At 47.6% G+C, this 25,571-nt stretch overlaps 1 protein-coding gene across 2 annotated transcripts in view; it reads right to left on the bottom strand.

The window, feature by feature from the left end:
• Nucleotides 1–25,571, bottom strand: part of CALCOCO1 (calcium binding and coiled-coil domain 1) — a 188,343-nt gene that overhangs the window by 122,158 nt on the left and 40,614 nt on the right. For both annotated transcript variants that reach the window (XM_030198341.1, XM_030198342.1), the window contains exon 2: nt 9,745–9,983. In XM_030198341.1, the coding sequence (XP_030054201.1) occupies nt 9,745–9,906 (162 nt within the window). In that variant the 5' untranslated portion in view covers nt 9,907–9,983. The remainder of the gene's footprint in view (nt 1–9,744; nt 9,984–25,571) is intronic.

The raw sequence follows: 25,571 nt of genomic DNA, 5'->3' as shown, positions 1-25,571 counted from the left end.
AACTCAATCGCCAAGAATTATGCTGTTGGCAGGGCCAAAATGTCAAAATTAATGATTTGTGCAGTTAACGTCAAAGTTAAGCACACAAATCATTTTGAATCCTGTATTAAACTCATTACTGATAAATACAGTGGGGGAAATAAGTATTTGATCCCTTGCTGATTTTGTAAGTTTGCCCACTGACAAAGACATGAGCAGCCCATAATTGAAGGGTAGGTTATTGGTAACAGTGAGAGATAGCACATCACAAATTAAATCCGGAAAATCACATTGTGGAAAGTATATGAATTTATTTGCATTCTGCAGAGGGAAATAAGTATTTAATCCCTCTGGCAAACAAGACCTAATACTTGGTGGCAAAACCCTTGTTGGCAAGCACAGCGGTCAGACGTCTTCTGTAGTTGATGATGAGGTTTGCACACATGTCAGGAGGAATTTTGGTCCACTCCTCTTTGCAGATCATCTCTAAATCATTAAGAGTTCTGGGCTGTCGCTTGGCAACTCGCAGCTTCAGCTCCCTCCATAAGTTTTCAATGGGATTAAGGTCTGGTGACTGGCTAGGCCACTCCATGACCCTAATGTGCTTCTTCCTGAGCCACTCCTTTGTTGCCTTGGCTGTATGTTTTGGGTCATTGTCGTGCTGGAAGACCCAGCCACGACCCATTTTTAAGGCCCTGGCGGAGGGAAGGAGGTTGTCACTCAGAATTGTACGGTACATGGCCCCATCCATTCTCCCATTGATGCGGTGAAGTAGTCCTGTGCCCTTAGCAGAGAAACACCCCCAAAACATAACATTTCCACCTCCATGCTTGACAGTGGGGACGGTGTTCTTTGGGTCATAGGCAGCATTTCTCTTCCTCCAAACACGGCGAGTTGAGTTCATGCCAAAGAGCTCAATTTTTGTCTCATCTGACCACAGCACCTTCTCCCAATCACTCTCGGCATCATCCAGGTGTTCACTGGCAAACTTCAGACGGGCCGTCACATGTGCCTTCCGGAGCAGGGGGACCTTGCGGGCACTGCAGGATTGCAATCCGTTATGTCGTAATGTGTTACCAATGGTTTTCGTGGTGACAGTGGTCCCAGCTGCCTTGAGATCATTGACAAGTTCCCCCCTTGTAGTTGTAGGCTGATTTCTAACCTTCCTCATGATCAAGGATACCCCACGAGGTGAGATTTTGCGTGGAGCCCCAGATCTTTGTCGATTGACAGTCATTTTGTACTTCTTCCATTTTCTTACTATGGCACAAACAGTTGTCTCCTTCTCGCCCAGCGTCTTACTGATGGTTTTGTAGCCCATTCCAGCCTTGTGCAGGTGTATGATCTTGTCCCTGACATCCTTAGACAGCTCCTTGCTCTTGGCCATTTTGTAGAGGTTAGAGTCTGACTGATTCACTGAGTCTGTGGACAGGTGTCTTTCATACAGGTGACCATTGCCGACAGCTGTCTGTCATGCAGGTAACGAGTTGATTTGGAGCATCTACCTGGTCTGTAGGGGCCAGATCTCTTACTGGTTGGTGGGGGATCAAATACTTATTTCCCTCTGCAGAATGCAAATAAATTCATATACTTTCCACAATGTGATTTTCCGGATTTAATTTGTGATGTGCTATCTCTCACTGTTACCAATAACCTACCCTTCAATTATGGGCTGCTCATGTCTTTGTCAGTGGGCAAACTTACAAAATCAGCAAGGGATCAAATACTTATTTCCCCCACTGTATAGGTTTTCCAAGAATTTTTAGTAGTGCTCAGTCTAAAAGTGTTCCTTCAGTTTACAGCACCTGCAAATTTAACTGTCAGTCTCTTTACATCCTCTCTTTTTCTCTTTGCAATTCATCATAACAGTCTGAATTCAGACAGCACCTTTTATCAAGGATTATTTCTACAGGGATATCTACAAATGTTGCCACTGTAGGGCCTGAGAGTGGACACAGGACTTCAAAGGGTAAGGGCCTTGTGCTGGCTGGAATGGAGATGGCCTTGCATTGCTACAGGCCAGGAAGTCCAGCTATGGACATTGGAGATCTTAAGTGGATTCTTGCTGAACATAACTGGGATGCTCGGGGCTAGGGGGGGCCATGAAGGCAGGTTATATAACCCCATGAGATCACAATAATGACTATGGCTTGTTTGGCAACAAAGGACTAGGTGCTGACCTACCTTTGTGAACAAGAATTCTCAGCAGTGTTATGAATGACTTAGGACATTATCAGTCTTATTTTCAAAAGTAATAGGCGCCCATATTTCGACCCAAATCGGGAGATGGGCGCCCATTTCACAAAGGCGCCCAAATCGGTATAATCGAAAGCCGATTTTAGGCGCCTGCAACTTCACTCCGTCGCGGGAATGAAAGTGAATGATACATACCTGTAGCAGGTGTTCTCCGAGGACAGTAGGCTGATTGTTCTCACGACTGGGTTGACGTCCACGGCAGCCCCCTCCAACCGGAAAAAAACTTCACGGGAGATCCTGCACGAAGGGCACGCCCACCGCGCATGCGCGGCCGTCTTCCCGCCCGTGCGCGACCGTTCCCGCTCAGTTGAATGACAAGCAAAGGAATGAGGAAAACGCAACTCCAAAGGGGAGGAGGGAGGGTAGGTGAGAACAAATCAGCCTGCTGTCCTCGGAGAACACCTGCTATAGGTATGTATCATTCACTTTCTCCGAGGACAAGCAGGCTGCTTGTTCTCAAGACTGGGGTATCCCTAGCTCTCAGGCTCACTCAAAACAAGAACCCAGCCCAACACCACATCCTGACGGCTTCCTGACACAGAGGGCGAGATCCGGTGCCCCCCTGCTTGTTGATGTAATACATTGCAACCTGATTGTCTGTCCGAATTTGGATGATTTGGTAGGACAGCCGATCCCTGAAGGCCTTCAGTGCGTTCCAGACCTATCAATTCCAGAGATTGGACTGGCTGGAGATGGGACTTCGGGTAATTTATCACAAACCCCAGCAGCTCCAGAAGGTGAATAGTGCACTACATGGACCGAAGAGCTCCTGCCTCTGAAGTGCTCTTAACCAGCCAATCGTCAAGATACGGGAACACGTGCACCCCCAGCTTGCGTAGGTACGCCGCAACCACCACGAGACACTTTGTGAACACCCGTGGTGCAGAGGCGAGCCCAAAAGGTAACACACAATACTGAAAGTGACGTGTCCCCAGACGGAATCGGAGATACTGTCTGTGGGCTGGCAGTATCGGGATGTGAGTATAAGCATCCTTTAAATCCAGGGAACAAAGCCAATCGTCTTTCTGAATCATGGGGAGAAGGGTGTCCAAGGAAAGCATCCTGAACTTTTCTCACACCAGATACTTGTTCAGGCCTCTCAGGTCTAGGATGGGGCACATCCCCCCTGTTTTCTTTTCCATAAGGAAGTACCTGGAATAGAATCCCTGCCCTTCCTGCCCGGGTGGTACGGGCTCGACCGCATTGGCGCTGAGAAGGGCGGAGAGTTCCTCTGCAAGTACCTGCTTGTGATGGGAGCTGAAGGATTGGGCTCCCGGTGGACAATTTGGTGGAGAGAAGACCAAATTCAGGGTGTATCCGCACTGCACTATTTGGAGAACCCACTGGTCGGAGGTTATAAGAAGCCACCTTTGGTGAAAACTTTCAACCTCCCCCCGACCGGCAGGCCGTCCGGCACGGCTACTTTGATGGCGGCTATGTTCCCATGGATCCAGTCAAAAGCTCATCCCCTGCTTTTGCTGTGGAGGCGCAGGGGGCTGCTTAGGCGCACGCTGTTGACGAGAATGAGCACGCTGTGACTGTCCCTGTGCCTGAGGAGGCCTTCGGGCCGGCTGGGTGTACCTACACTTGCTGTAGGCGTAGGGTGCAGCCTGCCGGGCCTGGGAAAAATGTCCACCTGCTGAGGTGGATGCTGAAGGCGCCCGGTGGGAGAGCTTGTCGAGAGCGTTTCCCACTGGTGTAGTTGGTCCACCAACTGCTCGACCTTCTCGCCGAAAATGTTATCCCCCTGGCAAGGGACATCCGCCAGCCGCTGCTGGGTACGGTTGTCCAGGTCAGAGGCACGCAGCCAGGAGAGTCTGCGCATCACTATACCTTGGGCCGCAGCTCAAGATGCCACATCACAGGTGTCATAGATACCCCTGGACAGGAACTTTCTGCACGCCTTCAGCTGCCTGACCACCTCCTGAAAAGGCCTGGACTGCTCCGGAGGGAGCTTGTCGACCAGGTCCGCCAGTTGCCACACATTGTTCCGCATGTGGATGCTCGTGTAGAGCTGGTATGATTGGATTCGGGTCACGAGCATGGAAGATTGGTAGGCCTTCCTCCCAAACGAGTCCAGAGTGCGAGACTCCCGCCCAGGGGGCGCCGAGGCGGTATCCCTCGAACTCCGTGCTCTCTTGAGAGCAGAGTCCACGACCGCCGAGTCATGAGGCAATTGAGGCCGCATCAACTCTGGGTCTGAGTGGATTCTGTATTGGGACTCTGCTTTCTTGGGGATGGTGAGATTAGATAGTGGCTTCAACCAGTTCCGAAGCAGCGTCTCCTTCAGGACATTGTGCAGCGGTACCGTGGAAGACTCTCTAGGTGGTGATGGATAGTCGAGGACTTCGAGCATCTCCGCCCTCGGCTCATCCACAGTAACCACTGGGAAGGGAATGCTGATAGACATATCCCTGACAAAGGAGGCAAAGGAGAGGCTCTCAGGAGGCGAGAGCTTCCTCTCCGGTGAAGGAGTGGGGTCGGAGGGAAGGCCCACAGACTCCTCTGAGGAGAAATATCTAGGGTCGGGCATGAGCTCTCTCAGCTCAGACCGCAACCGGGCCCGTCTCGACTGCGAGGAACCACGTCCTCGATGATGGCGTCGAGCGGTGGACTCCCGCACCGGCGGGGACGAAGCTCCCTCCATCGACGTCGACTCCACCTGAGTGGTGGTCGACACCGGTGCTGCAAGCGGCGTCGGCGGCCTCATCATCGGGCCAGAGCCCACCGGCGCCTCCATCAACGGCGCCGGGGGCTCAAGCACCCCCTGGTGCCGGTAGAGCCTGGCGCATCAGCCCTTCCAGGATCCCCGGAAGGATGGCTCAGAGGCATTCATCTAGGCCCGCTGTCGGGAAAGGCAGGAGGGCCGGTGTGGGCGCCGGTGCTGGAAGCTGCTCGGGTCCAGGAGACTTCCTGGGTGTCGAGTTGTCCCTCGATGTCCCGGAGCTGCCAGTCCTGTGCGTCGTGGGCAACCGATGACGGTGCTTTTTGGCTTTCTTTCGATGCCCGTCATCGGCGCTCCGCGGAAGGGACGAGGAGGAGGTGGAGCCCCACCGCCCGGCCTCGAGGTATTGAATCCGACAGGGTTCGGTCCCGATGGCCCTGAGCAGCGGGAGTGGCCGGGGCAGACTGTCCGCGCGGCCGCTCACCACCGCTGTCGCCGGCAGGCCGGCGGGCCAAAGGTACCTGTGCTCCTGGGGTCGATGCCATAGTCGGCGCCGACACCGAAGACCCGGCAGTCGACACTGATGCTGTCGAGGTCGACATCGAAGGGCCGGTGCAAGTTCCAAAAAGACAGTCCCGCAGAACGTGCCTCGCCAACTGCATCCGGTTCCGTAAGCCGAAACACAAAGTGCACGTCTTGGAATTATGCTCCGGGCCGAGGCACTGGAGACACCAAGCGTGAGTATCGGTCTGCGAGATCTGCCAGCCGCACCGACCACACTTCTTGAATCCGCTCGGGACCCTTGAGGACATCGACGGAAAAATCGCGTCGGCAAAGTCAAAATCGTCGATGGTGGCGGTGAAAAGCACACCCGAAAAAGAAAGAAACGACCGCGTGGCCACAAGGCCACAATGACGCGCCCTCGCGACTGAGAACGACGAGGAAAACTTTTTTTTTTGTTTTACGAGAAAAAATAACGCGAACGCGTACACTAAGAAAGAAAAACCGCGGGCTAGGCCGCAATCCAGTTTCCAGGGCTGAGTAAGAGAGGGACGGGGACACGTCTCTCTCCAGCGCGGAAAGGAAAAAAACTGAGCGGGAACGGTCGCGCACGGGCGGGAAGACGGCCGCGCATGCGCGGTGGGCGTGCCCTGCGTGCGGGACCTCCCGCGAAGTTTTTTCCCGGTTGGAGGGGGCTGCCGTGGACGTCAACCCAGTTGTGAGAACAAGCAGCCTGCTTGTCCTCGGAGAACAAAGTTGACGGGGGGGTGTCGGAGGCATGGTGAAGGCAGAACTGGGGTGTGTTTATTGGCCGAGCAGAGATGGGCACCTTCGGGCGATAATCGAAAAAAATGGCTGTTTTTAGCACGAATTTAGGTCACCTTTTTGGACCCTTTTTTATCACGAACAAGTCCCAAAAATGTGCACTAAATGACCACCCCTGACTCCCCCAGTGGTCACTAACCCCCTCCTACAAAATAAAAAACGTTAACAACTTTTTTTTCCAGCCTGTATGGCAGCCTCAAATGCAATACCCAGCTCCATCACAGCAGTATGCAGGTCCCTGGAGCAGTTGTTGGTGGGTGCAGTGGACTTCAGGCAGGTGGACCCAGGCCCATCCCCTCCCCCTACCTGTTACACTTGTGGTGGTTAATGTTGAGCCCTCCAAAACCCCGCAAACCCCACTGTACCCACATGTAGGTGCCCCCCTTCAGCCATAAGTGCTATGGTAATGGTGTAGAGTTGTGGGCAGTGGGTTTTGGGGGGGATTTGGGGGGGGCTCAGCACCCAAGGGAAGGGAGCTATGGACTTGGGAGGTATTTAACTTTTTGTTTTTACTTTTTACAAGTGCCCCTAGGGTGCCCGGTTGGTGTCCTGGCATGTGAGGGGAGCCAGTGTACTACGAAGTCTGGCCCCTCCCACGACCCAATGCCTTGGATTTGTTTGTTTTTGAGCTGGGCGCCTTCGGTTTCCATTATCGCTGAAAAACAAAACCGCCCAGCTCAAATCCGCACATATCCAATGCATTTGCCGGGCACAAACCGTATTATCTAAAAAAAAGATGGCCGCCCATTTTTTTTTTAGAAAACACGGTCTGTCCCGCCCCTTCACGTACCCGTTCTCGGACATAGACGCCCATGGAGATGGGCGTTCGCGTTCGATTATGCCCCTCCACGTGTGGTTTATGAATGACAGTGTATTTCACTATTTAGTTCAAGATGTTTTTACATTATTATATTGGTATTCGTTTTATGACTTGCTCAATTTTATGTGAATTATTTCAAATTTTTACTGTAAATTGCTTAGTAGTGTAGATTTGCAGCACATAATAATGATAAATAAGCACATTTCCAACATGCATTACAGTTTAATATGAATGCAGCCAGCTCTGCAGTAGACAGTTATCAGTAGTCTACAGCAGAGCTGGCTGCATTAATATTAAACTGTAGGAAATCTTATAAGTGTCTCAGGGAGAAGGAATACTGTTATTAGAGCCTGGAATAGACTTCCTGGACCTATACGTCTAGCTCCATCTCTACTTGTTTTCAAATCTATGCTGAAAACCCACCTTTTCACTGCTGCTTTTAGCTCCTAGCCACAATTGCCCTCCCCTTGTCCCTTCCTCCCTTCTCACCCATTACTTCCCTCACCTGTAACTGTCTTGTCTGTCTGTATTATTTAGATTGTAAGCTCTTTTGAGCAGGGACTGTCTCTTTGTATCAGGTGTTCAGCGCTGCATGCGTCTGGTGGCGCTATACAAATGCTAACAATAATAACAATAATAGAGCTGCATAAACTGAGTCACAGGTCAGCAGCAGCGCCAGCAACTGGCACAGAGGTATGTAGATATAAAGCGAGTAATTTTCAGAAGCATTTCTGTGGTAAACAAGTACTTTCCATGAAAGACACCCATTTAGAAGCTGCCCAGGACCTCTGTGGGGAAAAGAGGTATTGCGTTGAGAGTGGGGCCAGGAAACACCTACTTTAAAGTCTCTGGGGTCCTTTTACTAAGGTGCACTGAAAAATGGCTTGCGGTAGTGTAGGCGCGGGTTTTGGGTGCACACTGATCCATTTTTCAGCGCGCCTATAAAAAAGGCCTTTTTAAAATTTTTGCCAAAAATGGACGTGCAGCAAAATCAAAATTGCTGCGCGTCCATTTTGGGTCTGCGACCTTACTGCCAGCCATTGACCTAGCAGTAAAGTCTCATGCTGTACCCAGGCGGTAATGACCTGTGCGCATCCAAAACTAAAAATGATTTTTCATCCGCGAGCCAAAAATGAAATTACCGCAAGAGCCACGCGGTAGCTGGGCGGTAATTCCATTTTGGCGCTCGTTGGGCACACATAGATTCTTACATGGCATAGTAAAAGGGCCCCTCTATGCCTACTTTTCACCAACTTAACCCGGTATGAGCTGGCTAGTGGATTTTAAAAGGGAAATTCCAAAGCCACTGAAAATTGTCCCCCAAAGCAATTTGCCCCAAAGAGTTAGTGGCAGAGCGCATATTAAAACTGCCAGAAATGGAGGACAGATTGTGCCAGTCCGTTGCTTTTAATGGAAGTAAAATCTGGACTGGCTCACTCTCAGGCTTATTTTTGAAAGAGAAGGACGTCCACCTTTCGACACAAAATGGAAGATGGGCGTCCTTCTCACAGGGTCGCAAAAATCGGCATAATTGAAAACCGATTTTGGGCATCCCCAACTGCTTTCCGTCGCGGGCATGACCAAAGTTCACGGGGGCGTGTCAGAGGCGTAGCAAAGGCGGGACTTGGGCGTGCCTAACACATGGGTGTCCTCAACCCATAATGGAAAAAAAAGGGTGTCCCTGAAGAGCACTTGGTCGACTTTACCTGGTCCTGTTTTTCTTATGACCAAGCCAAAAAAGGTGCCCGAACTGATCAGATGACCACCAGAGGGAATCGGAGTGACCTCCCATTACTCCCCCAGTGGTCACTAACCCCCTCCCACCCTCAAAAAACATCTTTAAAAATATTTTGTGCCAGCCTCTATGCCAGCCTCAAATGTCATACTCAGGTCCACTGCAGCAGTATGCAAGTCCCTGGAGCAGTTGTAGTGGGTGAAGTGCACTTCAGGCAGGCGGACCCAGGCCCATCCCCCCCTACCTGTTACACTTGTAGTGATGTCAGCCCTCCAAAACCCAGCACAAACCCACTGTACCCACATCTAGGTGCCCCCCTTCACCCATAAGGGCTATGGTAGTGGTGTACAGTTGTGGGTAGTGGGTTCTTTTGGGGGGGGGGGGGGGGGGGTTGGGGGCTCAGCACACAAGGTAAGGGAGCTATGTACCTGGGAGAAATTTCTGAAGTCCACTGCAGTGCCCCCTGGGGTGCCCGGTTCGTGTCCTGGCATGTTAGGGGGACCAGTGCACAACGAATGCTGGCTCCTCCCACGACCAAAAGGATTGCATTTGGTCATTTCTGAGATGGGCGTCTTTGGTTTCCATTATCGCCGAAAATCAGAAACGACCATCTCTAAGGACGACCTAAATTTCAGGATTTGGCGTCCCTGACCGTATTATTGAAACGAAAGATGGACGTCCATCTTGTTTCGATAATACGGGTTTCCCCGCCTCTTCGCCGGGACATTTTGCGAGGACGTCCTCAGCAAAACGTGGGAGTCCCTTTCGATAATGCCTCTCCACGTCCTCCATTATCTGGAGCCATATGGTAATCCTAAGTATAGGGAGAACAAGCAACTCTCCCAAAGTCACACACAGAAAGTCAGTAACTGATAGGGATCACAAACTCATAGCTCAAAATTTAGCTGAGTGCACTGCATGGAAAAGATACAGGAAGTACAATACTGGTGAAGAACTCTGCACCTTGAAGATTCCAATCCAGTCACTTGCTGACCACTTCATGGTGGGAGGCAGGGTGTAGTGACATTCCACCTTGGTGTTGGGGATGTAGCTCTGAGCCACATTGAGAAACACCACGCCTGACTTGGTCTGGCTGAGTGATTTCCTGAGAACACTTTCCTCCATTGCTGTTGCTCTGTTATGTTTCTTCTAAAAAGGTAATCACCAGCGAGAAACATACATCAGAAAACTTTAGCCGAGCTCTGTAATGGAAATAAAAGAAACACATTAGGCTTCTGTATATGGCTGAGGCCATGTGCTATCCCCTTTGCATTTATTCCTGTATTTCACCACATTTAGGTACTCATTTTCCCCAGAGTTTACTCATACCTCCAAACCCCTGCCACTGTTCAGATTAATCTAAGACCTTTCCCTTACTCTGGGACACCCTCTCTCTCTTTTCTCCTCCAACAAGTATAATCTGGAAGGCGAATTCCTTAATGAAGATGTTCCATAGTGTAAACTTTTCCAAGCTTTGCAAATTAGTCAGATGTGTAAAACAGGAACACAAATCTCAAAAAGGACCAGGCAGACGTGGAAGGAATGTTAAGCATCTAAGTACAAATACATTTATTTATTTTGTGACTTTTACTCACAATATTGTGCTTACAGGTAATTTGTAAATATAAAAACACAGAATATAGCCACATACAGTTGTTGTTGTTGTTGTAGTAGTAGTAGTACTAATATGGATAACACTACAGCAAAATTCAGCATCTTCACCGCATACTCATTTATTCTACAATCCAATAAAGGTCCACTATTAAAATCAATACTTTTCCTCCCTTCCACAACTGTACCAGTCGACATTACTTCAAGTCTATCCTCTTATCCAAAATATTATATCCAGAAGCTCTCTAATTCCCACCCTAACACTCTTTGTGACAATGCAGGTAATCCTTCTAGTCAGGTCTCCAATGGGACATTATTCTTTAGTACCACTATAACTGAAAAAAACTGGGCAGATTTGAGGCACGGCCGCATAATGGAACACAGGTGAGGCCATTTTCAGTAGGTCTAAATTTCCCATTCTTAAAGGATCAGGTGTTTAAGTTTCTAACCAACAGTCCCATTTAGATGTATCCAATCTGGTATTTCGATGGAGTTTTACGTATCTAATAGTGACTGAAAATCTCTCGTTTTCTGTGTAAATAAACTTAGTCCCCAAAAATATCACTAAGAAGCACAACCATTTATTGGAAAATATGCCCCATCTGGGGGGGGGGGGGGGGGGGGGGGGGGAGAGAGACGAGACACTATGCTGCAAGTGGCTCTTCTAGGTATGTGCAATTTAAATGCTTAACAGTGGAGGAGTAACTTAGTGGTTAGAACATTGGGCTTGACATCCAGAGTGCCCGGTTGAAATCCCACTGCTGCTCCTTGTGATTTCAGGCAAGTCACTTAACCCTCCACTGCCTAAGGTACAAAATTAGATTGTGAGCCCTCCAGGGACAGAGAAATACCTAGTGCACCTGAATGTAACTCACCTTTAGCTCCTATTGAAAAAAATCCAAATAAATGTTAGTCATTTAAATCAGGGCCCACCTGGCCATTCAGGTTTTCAGGATACCTACAATGAATACACATTAGCGATATTTGCAGGCAATGGAGGAAGTGCATGCTAATATATCTCATACATATTCATTGTTTCTTTATCAAAGTCAACACAAAACAAACATTCCAAACCCATTCATACATATATTTAAAATTACAATATTTATTACAAACTCATATTCTAACAATTAATAAAAAAACACTATTGATCAGAGAACAAGATGGCGTCTTGAAGAGAAAGCAGGAAGTATCTCTCTCTATCCTACCTCCATTGTTTCTGAAAGTGTTTTCTTATTTCAATGCCCAAGAGGAGGGGTAAGCAGCGTGTTGGCCCCGCAACACCTGCTGTACCAAGGGGCGGACTGATGGACCGCTTTGCTGCCGCTGGACGCTCTCAGGGGCAGGATTCCTCGCTGCTGGAGGCAGCGGTGGGAGGTGACCTGCTACTCCAGCCGGAGATTGACACCTCGTTAAGCCCTGATCTTCGGAGTCCACCGCCTATGCCGGCTTTGGACCTGCAATGTGCATTGGAGGCCCCATGTGATGACGCTCAAGGAGGGCTTCCACAGGTCGCGGTGTAGGAGTGCCGGCTTCTTCCAGCCAGGAGGTGGAGGTACCAGTAGCAGCCAGTGTTTTGTTGGACTCCAAAGCGGCAGGAAAGGGACAGCCCTTGGAAGGGAAGGAGACCAAAATTGTAGCTCTCAGTAAGTCTTATTTGCCTGAAAAACCTCAAAAGATCAGTCTTGAAACTATATGGGAAGCGCTTCTGGGCCTGGAAACGTCCTTCTCACAAAAACTGATTTCAGTGAGCCAGTGCTCTCAGGCTCCTTTAGGAAAAATAACTGAGTTGGAAACACAAGTTATAACTGTTGAAAAAAATATTGAATCTAATATGGGTAAAACAGAGAATCTTCAACAAACTCATATGAGTTTTATCAACATATAAAATGCGAGTGACCGTACTCACCCGCAAATGTGCAGTAGAGACTTCCCTCTCTATCCCGCCCCTGCGTCAATACGTGATGACGAGGGCAGGACAGAGAGGGAAACTGCGCGAAGGGGAGGGAGGGAACTGCTCCCCCCCCCAGGTCGCCGCTACCGCTCCCCCCACCCGGCCCGGGCCCTCTCTTCGCTATTGAACTTACATCACCGAAAACGCAGCAGGGCAGATCAGCTGAGCTCCCGTCGGCCTTCCTTCCCTGCCTGTGTCCCGCCCTCACCGACGTTACGTCACACGAGGGCGGGACACAGGCAGAGAAGGAAGGCCGACGGCAGCTCAGCTGATTTGCCCTGCTGCATTTTCGGCGATGTAAGTTCAATAGCGAAGAGAGGGCCCGGGCCGGGTGGAGGGGGCGGCGGCGACTCCGGGGGGGGGGGGGGGACCGGTAGCGGCGACCTCGGGGGGGGGGGGGGAAGGGCAGCGGTGACCTCAGGGGGAGGGGAGGGCAGGAGAAATGCTGGACATGGGAAGTATCAGAAGGAGGGGAGCCTTGGAGCTGGGAGGGAGGGACGGACGGAGGGGGGCCTTGGAGCTGGGAGGAAGGGACAGAGGGCCTTGCAGCTGGCAGGGAAGGAGGGGGGCCTTGCAGCTGGCATGGAGGGACAGAAGAGGGCCTTCGAGTTGGCTGGGAGGGACGGAGGGGGGCCCTTGGAGCTGAGATGGCATGGGGCCTTGGAACTGGTAGGGCAGGCAGGGGGCCTTGGAGCTGGGAGGGGGGCCCTTGGAGCTGGGATGGGGGGAAGGAATGGAGGGGGGCCTTTGGAGCTGGGAGGGAATGGGGCCTTGGAACTGGGAGGGCAGGGGGCCTTGCAGCGGCGAGGTGGGGGAGGGGGCCCTGCAGCGGCGGGGGGGGGGAGGGGGCCCTGGAAAACCCCCATACCAATACTCGCCCGTTTTAACGGGCTTAATGGCTAGTAAAAGAAAATAGACTGTTGCAATACAAAATTGAAAATTTGGAAAACAAAGAGAGAGTTAACACTCTATATTTGATAAACTTTCCCAAAATACCATCAATAGCTCCTCTCATTACCTTTAAAAAATATTTACAGGAGATATTGAAGATTCCTGAACAAACATATCCACCAGTCTCCAAGATGTATTACTTGTTACCATATATAAAGAAAGATACAAAACAACCCATTGTGGAAGGAGCTGATGTTTCCTTTGATATTTTAAATGTCACACAATTGATTGAAGAGGATGAGCTGGGTATTAAACCAGCAACTTAAATAGTAACATTTGTTCTACAACCTGACCGAGACTGGGTATTAAAACAATTCTTCCGACATAGGGAAGAACTTTTTATGAACTGTAAGATTAGAATGTTCCTAGATGTTGCTAGAACAACCCAAAAAAGCGGCGTCAACGTTTTCTCAAGCTTCACCCTAGGGTTTTACAAATGGGTGGTCTGTTTTGGTTGAATTTTCCTTGTAAATATGTACTGAAAGCTAATTCGGTTAAATACGTATTTTATGATCCAATACATTTAACCATCTTTTTAGATTCAAGGACTGTGGTGTCTCCACCCGCGCAACCAGTAACAAATATCTTCATCTACTCCATAGTACAGTATGAATGGTCTAGTTTCTCTTCTATTTCCTTTACTTATTTAAGTAAAACTGAGTTCATGAAATTGTGCCTTGTTCACCCTCCTATTAGTGGAGTAGAGATCAGAAAGATTACTTATTTCCTGTATAATTGAGTAATACGATAATATGCTTATCTTTTTTCTTTTCTTTTCTGTATCAAGAGTATTCCATTTTAACATACACAATGCTCTAATGTTCTTCTCCAATCATAGTTATTGAAATCAGAACAGTGATGAAATGTTCATAGGAAGACACCCCCCCCCCCCCCCCCCCGTGAATTGCAGGAAATGAGGTAGAGACACTGGATGCTGAAGAGCTCTATGTGGAGTGCCTGACAGAGATTAGAGGTTGTATAAGGTCTCCTGATGGTCATAAGGAAACACGGCCAGTGTTGGGACCAAAAAAGATACATGGGACCAGAGAACTTTTAAAGTATAAGTTGATGGAGTTGACATCTGATACCCTATACTTCTTTCAATGATCTGTGGTTCTTCTTCAGAGTCTTCAGGATTTGCAGCGGATTTATTACTGGGAAGTTCAGCGCACCTGATTAGGGGTACGCCATAATTGCAAAAGAGTTTTTGAGATAAATAATGGCCTTGGGCCTTCCTATGAGCATTTCATCACTGTTCTGATTGCAATAACTATGATTGGAGAAGGACATTAGAGCACTGTGTATGTTAAAATGTGGAGAGGGTAGGATGTTATGAGAACATCAATAGAGTGTTTTATTAATTGTTAGAATATGAGTTTGTAATAAAGATTGTAATTTTAAGTATATGTATGAATGGGTTTGGAATGTTTGTTTTGTGTTGAATTTGGTAAAGAAACACTGTATTAGCCAAGTGAAGTTGGAATTTTGATGTATCATGGCTAATTATTGAGGATTTAACCCTGAGTTTGGTATTATACATATTCATTGTGGATATCCTGATACCCAGCTGGCCAGGTGGTCTCTGAGGACTGGGTTGAAAACCACTGATTTAAACAATGAGCAGCAGATATTCAACAGGAAAGTTAACTGAATATCTGGTTAACTTTGTCCAGATATCCAAATTTGTTTAGCGAGATATTCCTCTTTGAGTAAAACAATGATGCCTAGAATCCCATCCACTGGCTTTGAGATACTATCCACCCCTGAGCCATCTGATTCTTGCCATGAGATGTTCTGTATAAAAGCAGAGAACTGTGTTATATCTGATGCCATTCTTGGAAAATTAAGTTTATTTTCTAAACACCTTTAGAACCCTGGTTTGTACTTAATTGGGTCCTATTGCCTTGTCTACATTTAGCTGTGCCAATACTGTGAATACTAACTACCTTCTCAGGAAATGGGTTCTTCTTCCCCCCACCTACACCATTTTATGCTCATCTTCTGACTTTGTCTTATAATCCTTCTACATGCAGTGAGACTGAGAAATATATTTATTCAAAGTACCTGCTCTCGTTCGATCCTGCTCACTAAATCCAACTTCTCCTACAATTCTTACTATTTCCCTGTTACAGTTCTTCTGTTCAATTATGCATGTAAAGAAGTATTAGCTCCTGCTTTACTGAGTAAGGAAGATAGGAGGGATTCTATAGCTGTGGCGCTACATCCACATCCAGCTGCCCCATTTTTCTATAACTGTGCATCTATATGTTGGCACCTGCTTTCCTTTATAGAATACTAGTGTAACCGGATATCTTTATTTATGTATTTATTTATTTACCACGGTGGTCATATATACATATGTATGAGCTTGGGTGTGAGCACGTATGCCACCATAGAGCTGGCGTGTGTCTACATAAATCAGTGGCGTAGCTATAGGGGCCACAGAGGCCTGCCCCTCCCCCAACTGGCTCTGGGGCTCCTGGTTTGGCTGGCGAAGGTCCCCAACCCCTGCCAGCTGAAGCGTTTGTCCAGTGCTAGTCTCCGGCTTTCCGCCACAATGCTCGTCCTGCTCTTCCCCTCACGTTGCGTGCTTTTAGCATGTATGTGATGTGAGAGGAAGAGAAGGGCAGGCAATGCAGCAGAGAGCAATGCTGGACAAATGCTTCAGCTGGCGGGGGTTGGGGACCCCTGCCAGCCAAACCAGGGGCCCTAGAGGCAATTTGTGACCCCAGTGAGCCAAGGTATGTGATGCAGCGGCAGTGGGAGGGGGGAGCAGAGGGGAAGCGGGCCAAAATGTGCTCCCTCCACTTTGGGCTCTGGACTCCCCCCCCCCCATGTCGAGGTCTGGCTAAATCACTGACATAAATGCTGAAAATATATGATTCAAGCAAAAACAAAAAAGGAGGTAAAAACCCTCACGAAACCGTGAGATACAAAACAAAAAGTGAGGAGAATGGATGAGGATACCAAAAAATATGTATTTATTCACATGAAAATTTTTTTTTTAAAAAATAACAAATTATACACGAAATGGAAAATATATGATTAACATATGGCATTCTACAAGTTACACACGTATCAGTCTTGTCCATGCTCTGCCCAGACCTGTAAAGTAAGTACTATGTAAAATATACACGTATTTATAGAATAGCACTTAGGTGGGTTTTAAGCATGTACACACAATTCCAATATTCTAATCCTTCTCAGTCAGTACCTAAATGTTAGCGTAGAATTACCCTTATACTCCTCCACTTGAGCCGTTGCCAATGCTGCCTTCTTCTGTTTCTCTTTGTAATTTTGCCTTTCCTCTCTAGTTTTGAATTTTCTGAATGCTATTCTGTTTCTCCAACTTCTTTGGTGAGTCACAGCATCTATTTTATTCCCCTTGTTAACATGTGGCAATAAACCTTTGTGTCAGACATTTATTACCATCCACAACTCCTCTGTACCTCTTAGGTGCCCAACTCCTAACAAAGCTTCCTCAACATAATCATTCATTTTCTTGAAGCTGGTCCTTCTGACTAGTACCCTTGTTCTAATACAGTTTGGGATGGATCCCATATTTACATTACACCACTCAGTATGATCACAGGCCTCTAGGTTGCTCCCTACCATCTGCTTAGTGACATTGTTTTTGTCAGTATTGAGGGTCCAGTGTCATATTATCATGAATGGGCTCCATTCAATATGTTCCTGCAGCTAGCAGTTTGCAAACTACATCTGGTAGATTAGGTCCTCCGTTAACAGTATGTCTCTACTGAGTGCTATCCTTCAGTTGGCTTCTATGATATCAGTCTCTACCTCTTCTCCTTGTAATACTTATATATAAATCACCCCATTAGGCTTTTTCTCCCCCAGACAGACCTCACCATTCATCTGCATCTTCCTTACTTTGTAATCTGAAGCTTCTTGTTTTCTGTTTCCCCCCCTTTTTTTTTTTTTAAACTTATCCTGGTATGGTCAGCTCCCAGGTCTGAGTGAGACTCCCTTTCTGTTTCTGAGGTCACTATTGTGAAGAAAAAAAAACCCCAAAAAAATTTTCATCTTGAAGAGGTAGGAAAGCCACACCCACAGAAATTAATCATGGAAGCGTGTGCCCAGCTGGGTGTTTAAATAATAAGCTGATTTTTTTCTCTCCCTTCGTTAGTTTTGGCTGTTCTTACACCAACTGTGTTACATATTGACCTGAAAATCTCAAACATAAGGAGACGTCGCAGAAGCTGGAATTTTTTTCTCTCTGTCCTTCTTCTGCCTCTTGGTTTTCTGGAATGTTGGCAAGTCTCCCAGCATGAGGCGCCTGGGGTGAACAAAACAGGCAGTGCTGGATGTAGGTGGAAGGGCAAAGACACGCCTTTAAGTGATCTCCTTAGAAATCCTTCAGAGCACTAGTCATTATAAATCCCAGGAGAAGCATGGTTTGCAAATTAGTTTAATTATTTAAAGTTCTGTGATTATTAATGAGCAGTACTCTCATCTCCTCAGGCCTATCACTGGCATAAAAGAATTGTAACTCAGATCCTCCCACTGACATTGCCTCTAGGCAGTGTGTTTTTTCTAGCGAAAAAGGTGCCAGTACTCAAATGCTAAGCCACCCTTCAGGGGTGGGGTGATCACTGAAGGACCCACTCCACAATAGCCAGGCCCCCCTGCAACCAGTCACAGAATTTATGACAAGACTGAATTGGTGTGTAGAGCCAGAGCTCTTTCATTAAAACTTGGGGTCCATGGGTCAATTTTAACAGACAATGGAAAAGGTGCCGGTACTCAGTACCCCCAAGTATGCCCTCAAAAAAAGCCCTGCCTCTAGGTCAGATGTTAAGCTGCTAAGAAGGGTAACAGGCATACACAGTTCACCACGATTCTTTTAGGGCATCATCCAATGTGAGAAGCAGGCATTCCCCATTCTTACCAAATTTACAGAAACATGAAATTTCACTCGCTGAACAGTCTCATTTATTCATGCCACTGACCCCATATGTATTAGGTTAATCCAACAGAGGAATCATATTACATCATCTTTTTGTCTGCTAATCTTTATTTCTACTCTCTCTGTGCCTGAAAGTGCAATGGAGTCTCATTTACTTCATTAGTGATTAGTTCTGTGCATTCCATGACAGGAATGAACCTCACTTGTAAGCAAGGGTATACTAGATATGGTCTCAATCTCTCACCTGAGTAGAAGACCCAGGTATGTTTAAATGATTTATCTCCTCATTCTTGGGCCGGAAGAGGTGATGTTCGGCCAGACCATGCTAGACCTGGAACCTTTTTGAGCATGCTTCTTTTTCTTTCCAGTTGCCCACTGCAGAAGGAGTGAAAGGAACTGGGCTGGAACTGCTACGAAATGGGGAAGAAGTCCCAATCACACCACCCAAGCAATACCTACCGCTTGGCTTAACAAAATAAGTTATCACAGTCTGTCTGTTGATGGCCACAGATGGTACTGAAGATGAGAAGCCCTGGGTGACCACAAATAAAGGCCAATTCACATCCCTTAGTCTTAAACTTGCCCAGTGAGGCTGGGAGAAGGAGATGGCTATCTGAAGCAAAAACAGTATATCTATCCCACGCACAGACTATTAAGGAAAATAAATTGGAGCTCAGCAACACAACAAAATATGTAGAACACTCTTTACAGAGTAGTTGGCACAGTGCCTAAAACAAAAAGAATTTCTAGTGGTGCTGCAAAACACATCAAGACACTTTAATATAACCCACCTGCAGCTGAGTAACATATGGCTGCAATCAAGAATACAAATTCGTTACAGGAATCTGTGCTTAAAAATACATTCACAGGTTAACACAATGACTATTGGTGTAAAGCTTCTAGCTAGGGGTCAGAATATCACACAATATATCACTATACTCAATTCTATACACAGAGAATCATTCAATACACCATACCACTGACTCTCTGAAAATATTCATAGAACACATCAGTCCCACTAGTAGTTGTATACTATAATATATAAAAATGTTTTATATGTAAATTGAACCTCTCAGTGTGCCACCATATTGCTCTCCAGCATGTGCGCAGTAAATCTGCTCAATGCAAATATTATAGAATTGCAGGAAAGAATCCGCAACGACGGCTCCTGAGGAAGAGTACAAAACGGGGCACCTCGTTGAGCCGTAGTGAAACCAGTCTGCCGTACGTTTTTCCTCAAGCAAAGTGAATGGATTTTTTTCACGTTAAGTTTTTGAAGATTATGGGCATGTTGAGTTTGAAAAAACACTATTGAACACAGTTCCCGGTAGTTGTTGATACTATTGTTAATATATTTCACAGTATAGGACCTCAAGGATGTGTGGATAAATTCACCAATACAAGCAACAGTGACCGGTTTAGGCTCCATATTTGCTGTTGTAAAAGGGTACCAGAGAGTGCTGAGAGCGATATGGTGACACACTGAGAGGTTCTATTTACATACTAGTAAAAAAGGCCCGTTTCTGTATGAAATGAAATGGGCGCTAGCAAGGTTATCCCTCCCCCCTCGCTCTCTCTCTCCCTCTGTCCCCTCCAAGTCCCACAGCCCCCTTTCCTCCCCTCCAATTTCCTTTCCAGGCTGTCCTCCCTCCCCTCTCCCACTCCCCTGCAACTCACCACTTTGTCCATAAGTTTTCAGGTGTTCTCTACAGGGCTGATTGGGGGTGCTGTTTTCTTTTTTTTTTTTTTTTTTACAGGTGGTGCATTCCCCCCTCCAAGTTCCAGGCCCCCCTCCCCTCTCCTCTGAATTCCAGCCCCCCCTCCCTCCCTCTGTCCGTCCTCCGAGTTCCAGTCCCCCTCCCTCCCTCGAGTTCCAGACCCCCGCCCCACCTCCAAAATCGCCACTTCCCCTCTCTCAGTCTCACAGACACGTCCTTGCAATGCCTCCACCTGCGGCCCTCCCCTACACTGGCCCCGCCCATCCCCCTATGTGTACGTCGCCCCCCCTCCAAAATCGCCAACCCCCCTCTGCTACCCTCCCCTCCCTCCCTCTCTCTTACCAGGGTCCCGGCGGCAGCAGTGAAGAGCGAGCAGGCTCGGCGAGTCTGCTGCCTTCCCTTCTCTCTGAGCTCTGACTCTGGTCCCGCCCTCATTTCCTGTTTCCGCAAGGGCGGGACCAGAGTCAGAACGAAGAGAAGGGAAGGCAGCAGACTCGCCGAGCCTGCTCGCTCTTCACTGCTGCCACCGGGACCCCAATAAGAGGAGGGGAGGGTAGCAGAGGGGGGGTTGGCAATTTTGGAGGGGGGGGGGCGACGTGCACGTAGGGACGTCTCTGCCCGCTCCCACTGTTCTTTAACTGTCTGCTGTTCTTTTTGCGGGTCGCGCACTTCCCGCTCTCTCACTGGGATTGTAACCACCTCATGAGTCCTGACGTCAGGCAAGCAGGGTTCTAGTGCTGGCCAGTGACATCAGCAGGTGGTTACGATCCCAGTGCGACACATTCGAACGTTCAAGTAGCAAATTATTATATTAGATAAAAATTATTTTTATATATTATAGTATACAACTACTAATGAGAGTCAGTGGTGGTGTATACAGTATATCACAGCTTCTCCTCCCAGCACAGAAATTCATGTCCTTTAAAAGAACTTAAGAGTCCATGCTAATATCATCACTGGACGCTCACTCATTTTATTAGAGGGAATAGAACAAGGTGTAGATTTATGTCACATTGCAGCCTGCACCTTCATCAAGGTACATCAGAATAACATTTAGAACAATGTGGGCTGTAATTCAAAATGGGGGGGGGGGGGGGACAAAATCGGCATCTGGAATTACAATCAGGCAGGCAAAGAGTGAAACATTTGTGGCCTGTGCCTCCTGTTGAGCCCATGCTCGAATTAGACCTTGCATGGGCTCCATGAAAGGCAAGCGGTGATGTCAGCTCTGCAGTCAGAGCTGTGATTCAAGGTATGGATCAGGATTTGTGGTGCTTGCCTGTGGTGGCTAAAATGGGTCACAGCCACAGAATGTTTGATAAGCACCGATCTAAGAGCAGGAGGGAAGTGAATGATTACATTTACAAACAAACCATACTTATCTACTGGTACTGTTAATAAGGGTACCAACTACTGCCAATATTAAGCTAAACCAATGTCAAATATGTAACAAAGAAATTAAAATTCTCTATTTATTTCTTACAGCCACCCAATCCTAGAGGTGAGAGGCTCTGTATTCCTTTGCCCAACCCCTGAGTCATCTAGTGGTGGAGGTGAGAAGCTCTGTATCCCTGTGCCCATCCCCTAAGTCATCTAGTAGTAAGGTGAGAGGTTCTGTATTCCTGGGTCCATCCCCCCACACCATTCACCCAGTGCTACAGGTGAGATAGTCTGTATCCCTATGCCCATCCCTCCAGTGCTATAGGTGAGATGTTCTGTATCCCTGTGCCCATCCCACCATCCATTCAGTACTAGAGGTAAAAGATTCCGTATCCATGTGTCCTTCTGTGGATCAAGCCCAGTCCCTATAGGTGAGAGGCTTGGTGTAAAAGCTGGATACTGGGCTATCTCTGATACCATTATTTACTAAGGGTGCGTAAGCCAAAAAGGATTTAATCAGGACTTTCAGATATTCAACCCTGCCTCCTGGGTCAGACCATATATAGGGTGGTATTGTGTGACTTGACAGTGTACAATAGACTTTTTTTTGGATATGAAGGATGCAAGCTAGAACTACGAAGGTAGCTGCATCTGTCAGTCAGCTTTCTACACATAGAAGTTTGTAGATGACCATTTTTCACAGAAACCATAGGTCTGATATTCAATCAAATTTATCCAGGTAGGAACGGCTTTTACTCAGATAAGTCCTGCTGACTGGGTCCATACTTGGATTTTTAGCACCATTATCTGGATAATATCACTGAATATCCAGATAGTGCTGGGGTGGTCTGGGTTCTAAAGCAAAGACTGAAGTAACCCGACTAACAGCAATATTCAGCCTGATAACCAAGTAATTATCCAACAGCAAGATCTGTCCAACCTATCCAAGTATTGTCTGGATACCATTTTGAATATTGCCAGTATCCAGTTAAGTGCTGGCAGCCACTTGTCCTGGACATTCAGCGCTAGTATCTGGGTATAAAAAACCACTGGAAGTTGGCATTTTAAAAAAACGCTGACTGCTGTGGGCTATTAACTCTCTCAGTGTCAAGAAAGTTCATTCTTTCTATGGAATAGTCCATTTTAAATTGAATTAAAGGATGAGACGCATTAAGATTGATGAAATGTTGTGTGTCTTTTCTCTCAGTGAAAATCAGAATAACATCATCAATATACTGGTAACATTTGAAGTATTTAATTTAATATTTATTCAAAACATATTCTCTTCCAAGTCTGCCATGAAAAGGTGCTATTCCAGTGGTCATGATTTTTAGGTTGTGAAGTAGTTGTGGGTTAGGATAAATTTGATTAACTCTGTAATTGCTTCTGGTGTGGATTGGCAGGCCAGGGTGAATGCCTTTGTGTGGAAAGTAGTAACGGAAGGATGGGTTATAAGTACATAAGTAATGCCATACTGGGAAAAGACCAAGGGTCCATCGAGCCCAGCATCTTGTCCACGACAGCGGCCAATCCAGGCCAAGGGCACCTGGCAAGCTTCCCAAACGTACAAACATTCTATACATGTTATTCCTGGGATTTTGGATTTTTCCAAGTCCGTTTAGTAGCGGTTTATGGACTTGTCCTTTAGGAAACCGTCCAACCCCTTTTTAAACTCTGCTAAGCTAACCGCCTTCACCACATTTTCCGGCAATGAATTCCAGAGTTTAATTACACGCTGGGTGAAGAAAAATTTTCTCCAATTTGTTTTAAATTTACTACACTGTAGTTTAATCACATGCCCCCTAGTCCTAGTATTTTTGGAAAGCGTGAACAGACGCTTCACATCCACCTGTTCCACTCCACTCAGGTATCAGAATTTTCAGACGAGAGTGTATTTGCTCTGAATAAGATTTTTTGTTTAGTGTATGCTAGTATGGCAGGGCTCAACAAATCCTGGGCGCCAGGTCACAATGGCACCTAGATATTTTGTAACACTACCCGGCATGTGTTATGCTTCTTTACTGCGATTCAGCTCTCTATGTAAGCTTGGGAGTCTTGTGGCTTCGAATTTCAAAACTGCGAGACCAGTCTGAACTTCTTGTACCACCTGGCTCAAGTTTACACGAAAGCTGGATCACAGCAGGGTTTAGGAAGCATGCTGGTTCCTCTGCAAAGGCAGCCTGCAAGGTAAGGGGAATAGGTAGCAGTGTTTAAAAGAGAGAGAGAGAGAGTGGGTGAAGGCGGAGGTGGGTTTGAGACAGATTGGGTGACAGCTGGGGTGGTTGAGAGTGAGTGTCCGGGGGAGGGGCATTGAGAGAGAGACAAAGAGTAGGTGAATGCTGGGGAAGTTGAGAGAGACTGGGTGAAGGCTGAGGGGGGGCGGAGTTGAGAGACTTGGTGAAGGCTGGGGGGGATAAGAAAGCCTGGGTGAAGGCTGGGGATAGGTATGAGTGAGTGAGAGACTGGGTGAAGGCTGGGGGGGGGGGGGGGGTTATGAGCGAATGAGAGACTGGGGAAAGGCTGGGGGAAAGGTATACACGAGTAAGAGATTGGATGAAGTCTATGGATGAGAAGGCTGGGGGGGCAGGTATGTGTGAGCGAGAGAGACTGGTGGGGGACCCAGGTTTCGGTGACATGTGAAACAAAGAGAAAAATACTGTCACACAGCTGATAGCATGCTTTGGAAAGGGATATTACTGGGTTTTGCCAGTGATTTGCAGAGGTATTGTAAGAAACTGATTTACTAAAATATCTTTGCCCACAGTCACAAAATAGGAAATGGGCCCTTAGTATGCCTTAGCAAATTTCTAAAAGACCTATTGCTGATCTGGAAGGGGATTCACTCCCCCTCTCAACTTCACTGGGGACAATGTTGGAAGGATGGGGAAGGAGAAGCAAGAGAGGTGTCTGCTGCTGGCTCCTAGATTTTGTGAAAAATTGTTGAGGCCTGCAGTATGGGTATCTCAGACAGTTTCCTTTAGTTTGAGAGCTGTTTGTAGCCTCCTTCCGTGTAATTTGCATGTGATGGAATCAACATCTCTAGATGTTGCATGGCCTCATAAAGATCTTATATTTAGCAAGGGGGTAACTGTATAAATTGTCGCCCTGATTCTCTTATAGAATACTTGCACAAACCCCACTGACCTGTCACAGTGGTGACTGTTTCCTTGTCTGTGCTCACCTCGCCCTCTGGTGGCCTGAACCGGTGGCTGCTATGAACTGTCACATCTTCCAGACTTCAGCCCAGTCCGGTCCAGATCTTCCAAGCTGCCAGACTTGCTTTTCTTGTTTGTGCCTGAACAGCACCCGTAGCTGCCTTGTGATTTCTGCAGCTGAACTTCAGCTGCTGATGGGCTTTATTAGCCACCTGGAAACTTCTGTGTTTGCCTTTGCATCGTCTAAGGTCCCTGGTATGTGGGTGTGCTCTTTGCACTACTGCCTAGTCCAGTTCTAGTCTGATTTTCTTGCCTGGTTCTAATTTGTGTGTAGTTAGCTTTGGTTTTATTGTTTACTTCCTAGTCTTGTTTCTGGTCTGCATTTCCTTGTCTTGTGTCTGTGTTCCTTTTTAGTGGCTGCTTGGCAGCTTTCAGTCCTAAATCTCACCTGTCTGTGTTTCTGTCTTAGTGGCTGCCTGGCAGTTTTTAGTCCTGACTCTGCTGTGTGTTTCCTGTTGGTATCCAGTTCCTGCCCTGTCCTGTAAGTCCTGCCGGCCGCCTGCACCCAGGAGCTCAACTCCTGGGGAACGGCGGTCAAGCGCAGATGAAGTCTAGCTGTTCCTGCTCTGCCTGTCCCAGCTTGTTTGCCTCTGCTGCAACTCCAGTCCAGGGTTCCAGTCCTGTTCTGCCTTGCCTCTGGTTTGGGGGTGGTTTTGCCTGCCACTGCCGCTCCACGGCAGTGGTCCAACGGCTCACAAACCCTGTGCTTCCGTGAGAAGCCTGACATGACCCCCCTCCTCCTTTCTCCCCCTCTCCTCTCTCAGGACCCCCACCCCCTCGTCTCAGGATCCCCTCCCCCCTCTCTCGTCTCAGGACCCCACCCCTCCCCCTCTCGTCTCAGGACCTCCCCTCTATCCGCGCCCCCCTCTCCTCCGATTTCCGCCGCCCAGCGCATGTGGCCTGCGAGTGCAAGGAGGACGTGTGCTGTTTAAAAGGTTTTACCTCCTGCTCGGCCGCCAACACTGAAGTGCAGCAAGTACAGATGCCGCTTCAGACAGGCTGTGGTTTCAGCTGCTCCTCTGGTCCCGCCGTCA

This window comes from Microcaecilia unicolor, chromosome 3 (genome assembly GCF_901765095.1).
Source record: "Microcaecilia unicolor chromosome 3, aMicUni1.1, whole genome shotgun sequence".
Lineage (NCBI taxonomy): Eukaryota > Metazoa > Chordata > Amphibia > Gymnophiona > Siphonopidae > Microcaecilia > Microcaecilia unicolor.
The sequence above is the reverse complement of the archived record's forward strand: the minus strand, read 5'-3'. Positions and strand labels throughout refer to the sequence as shown.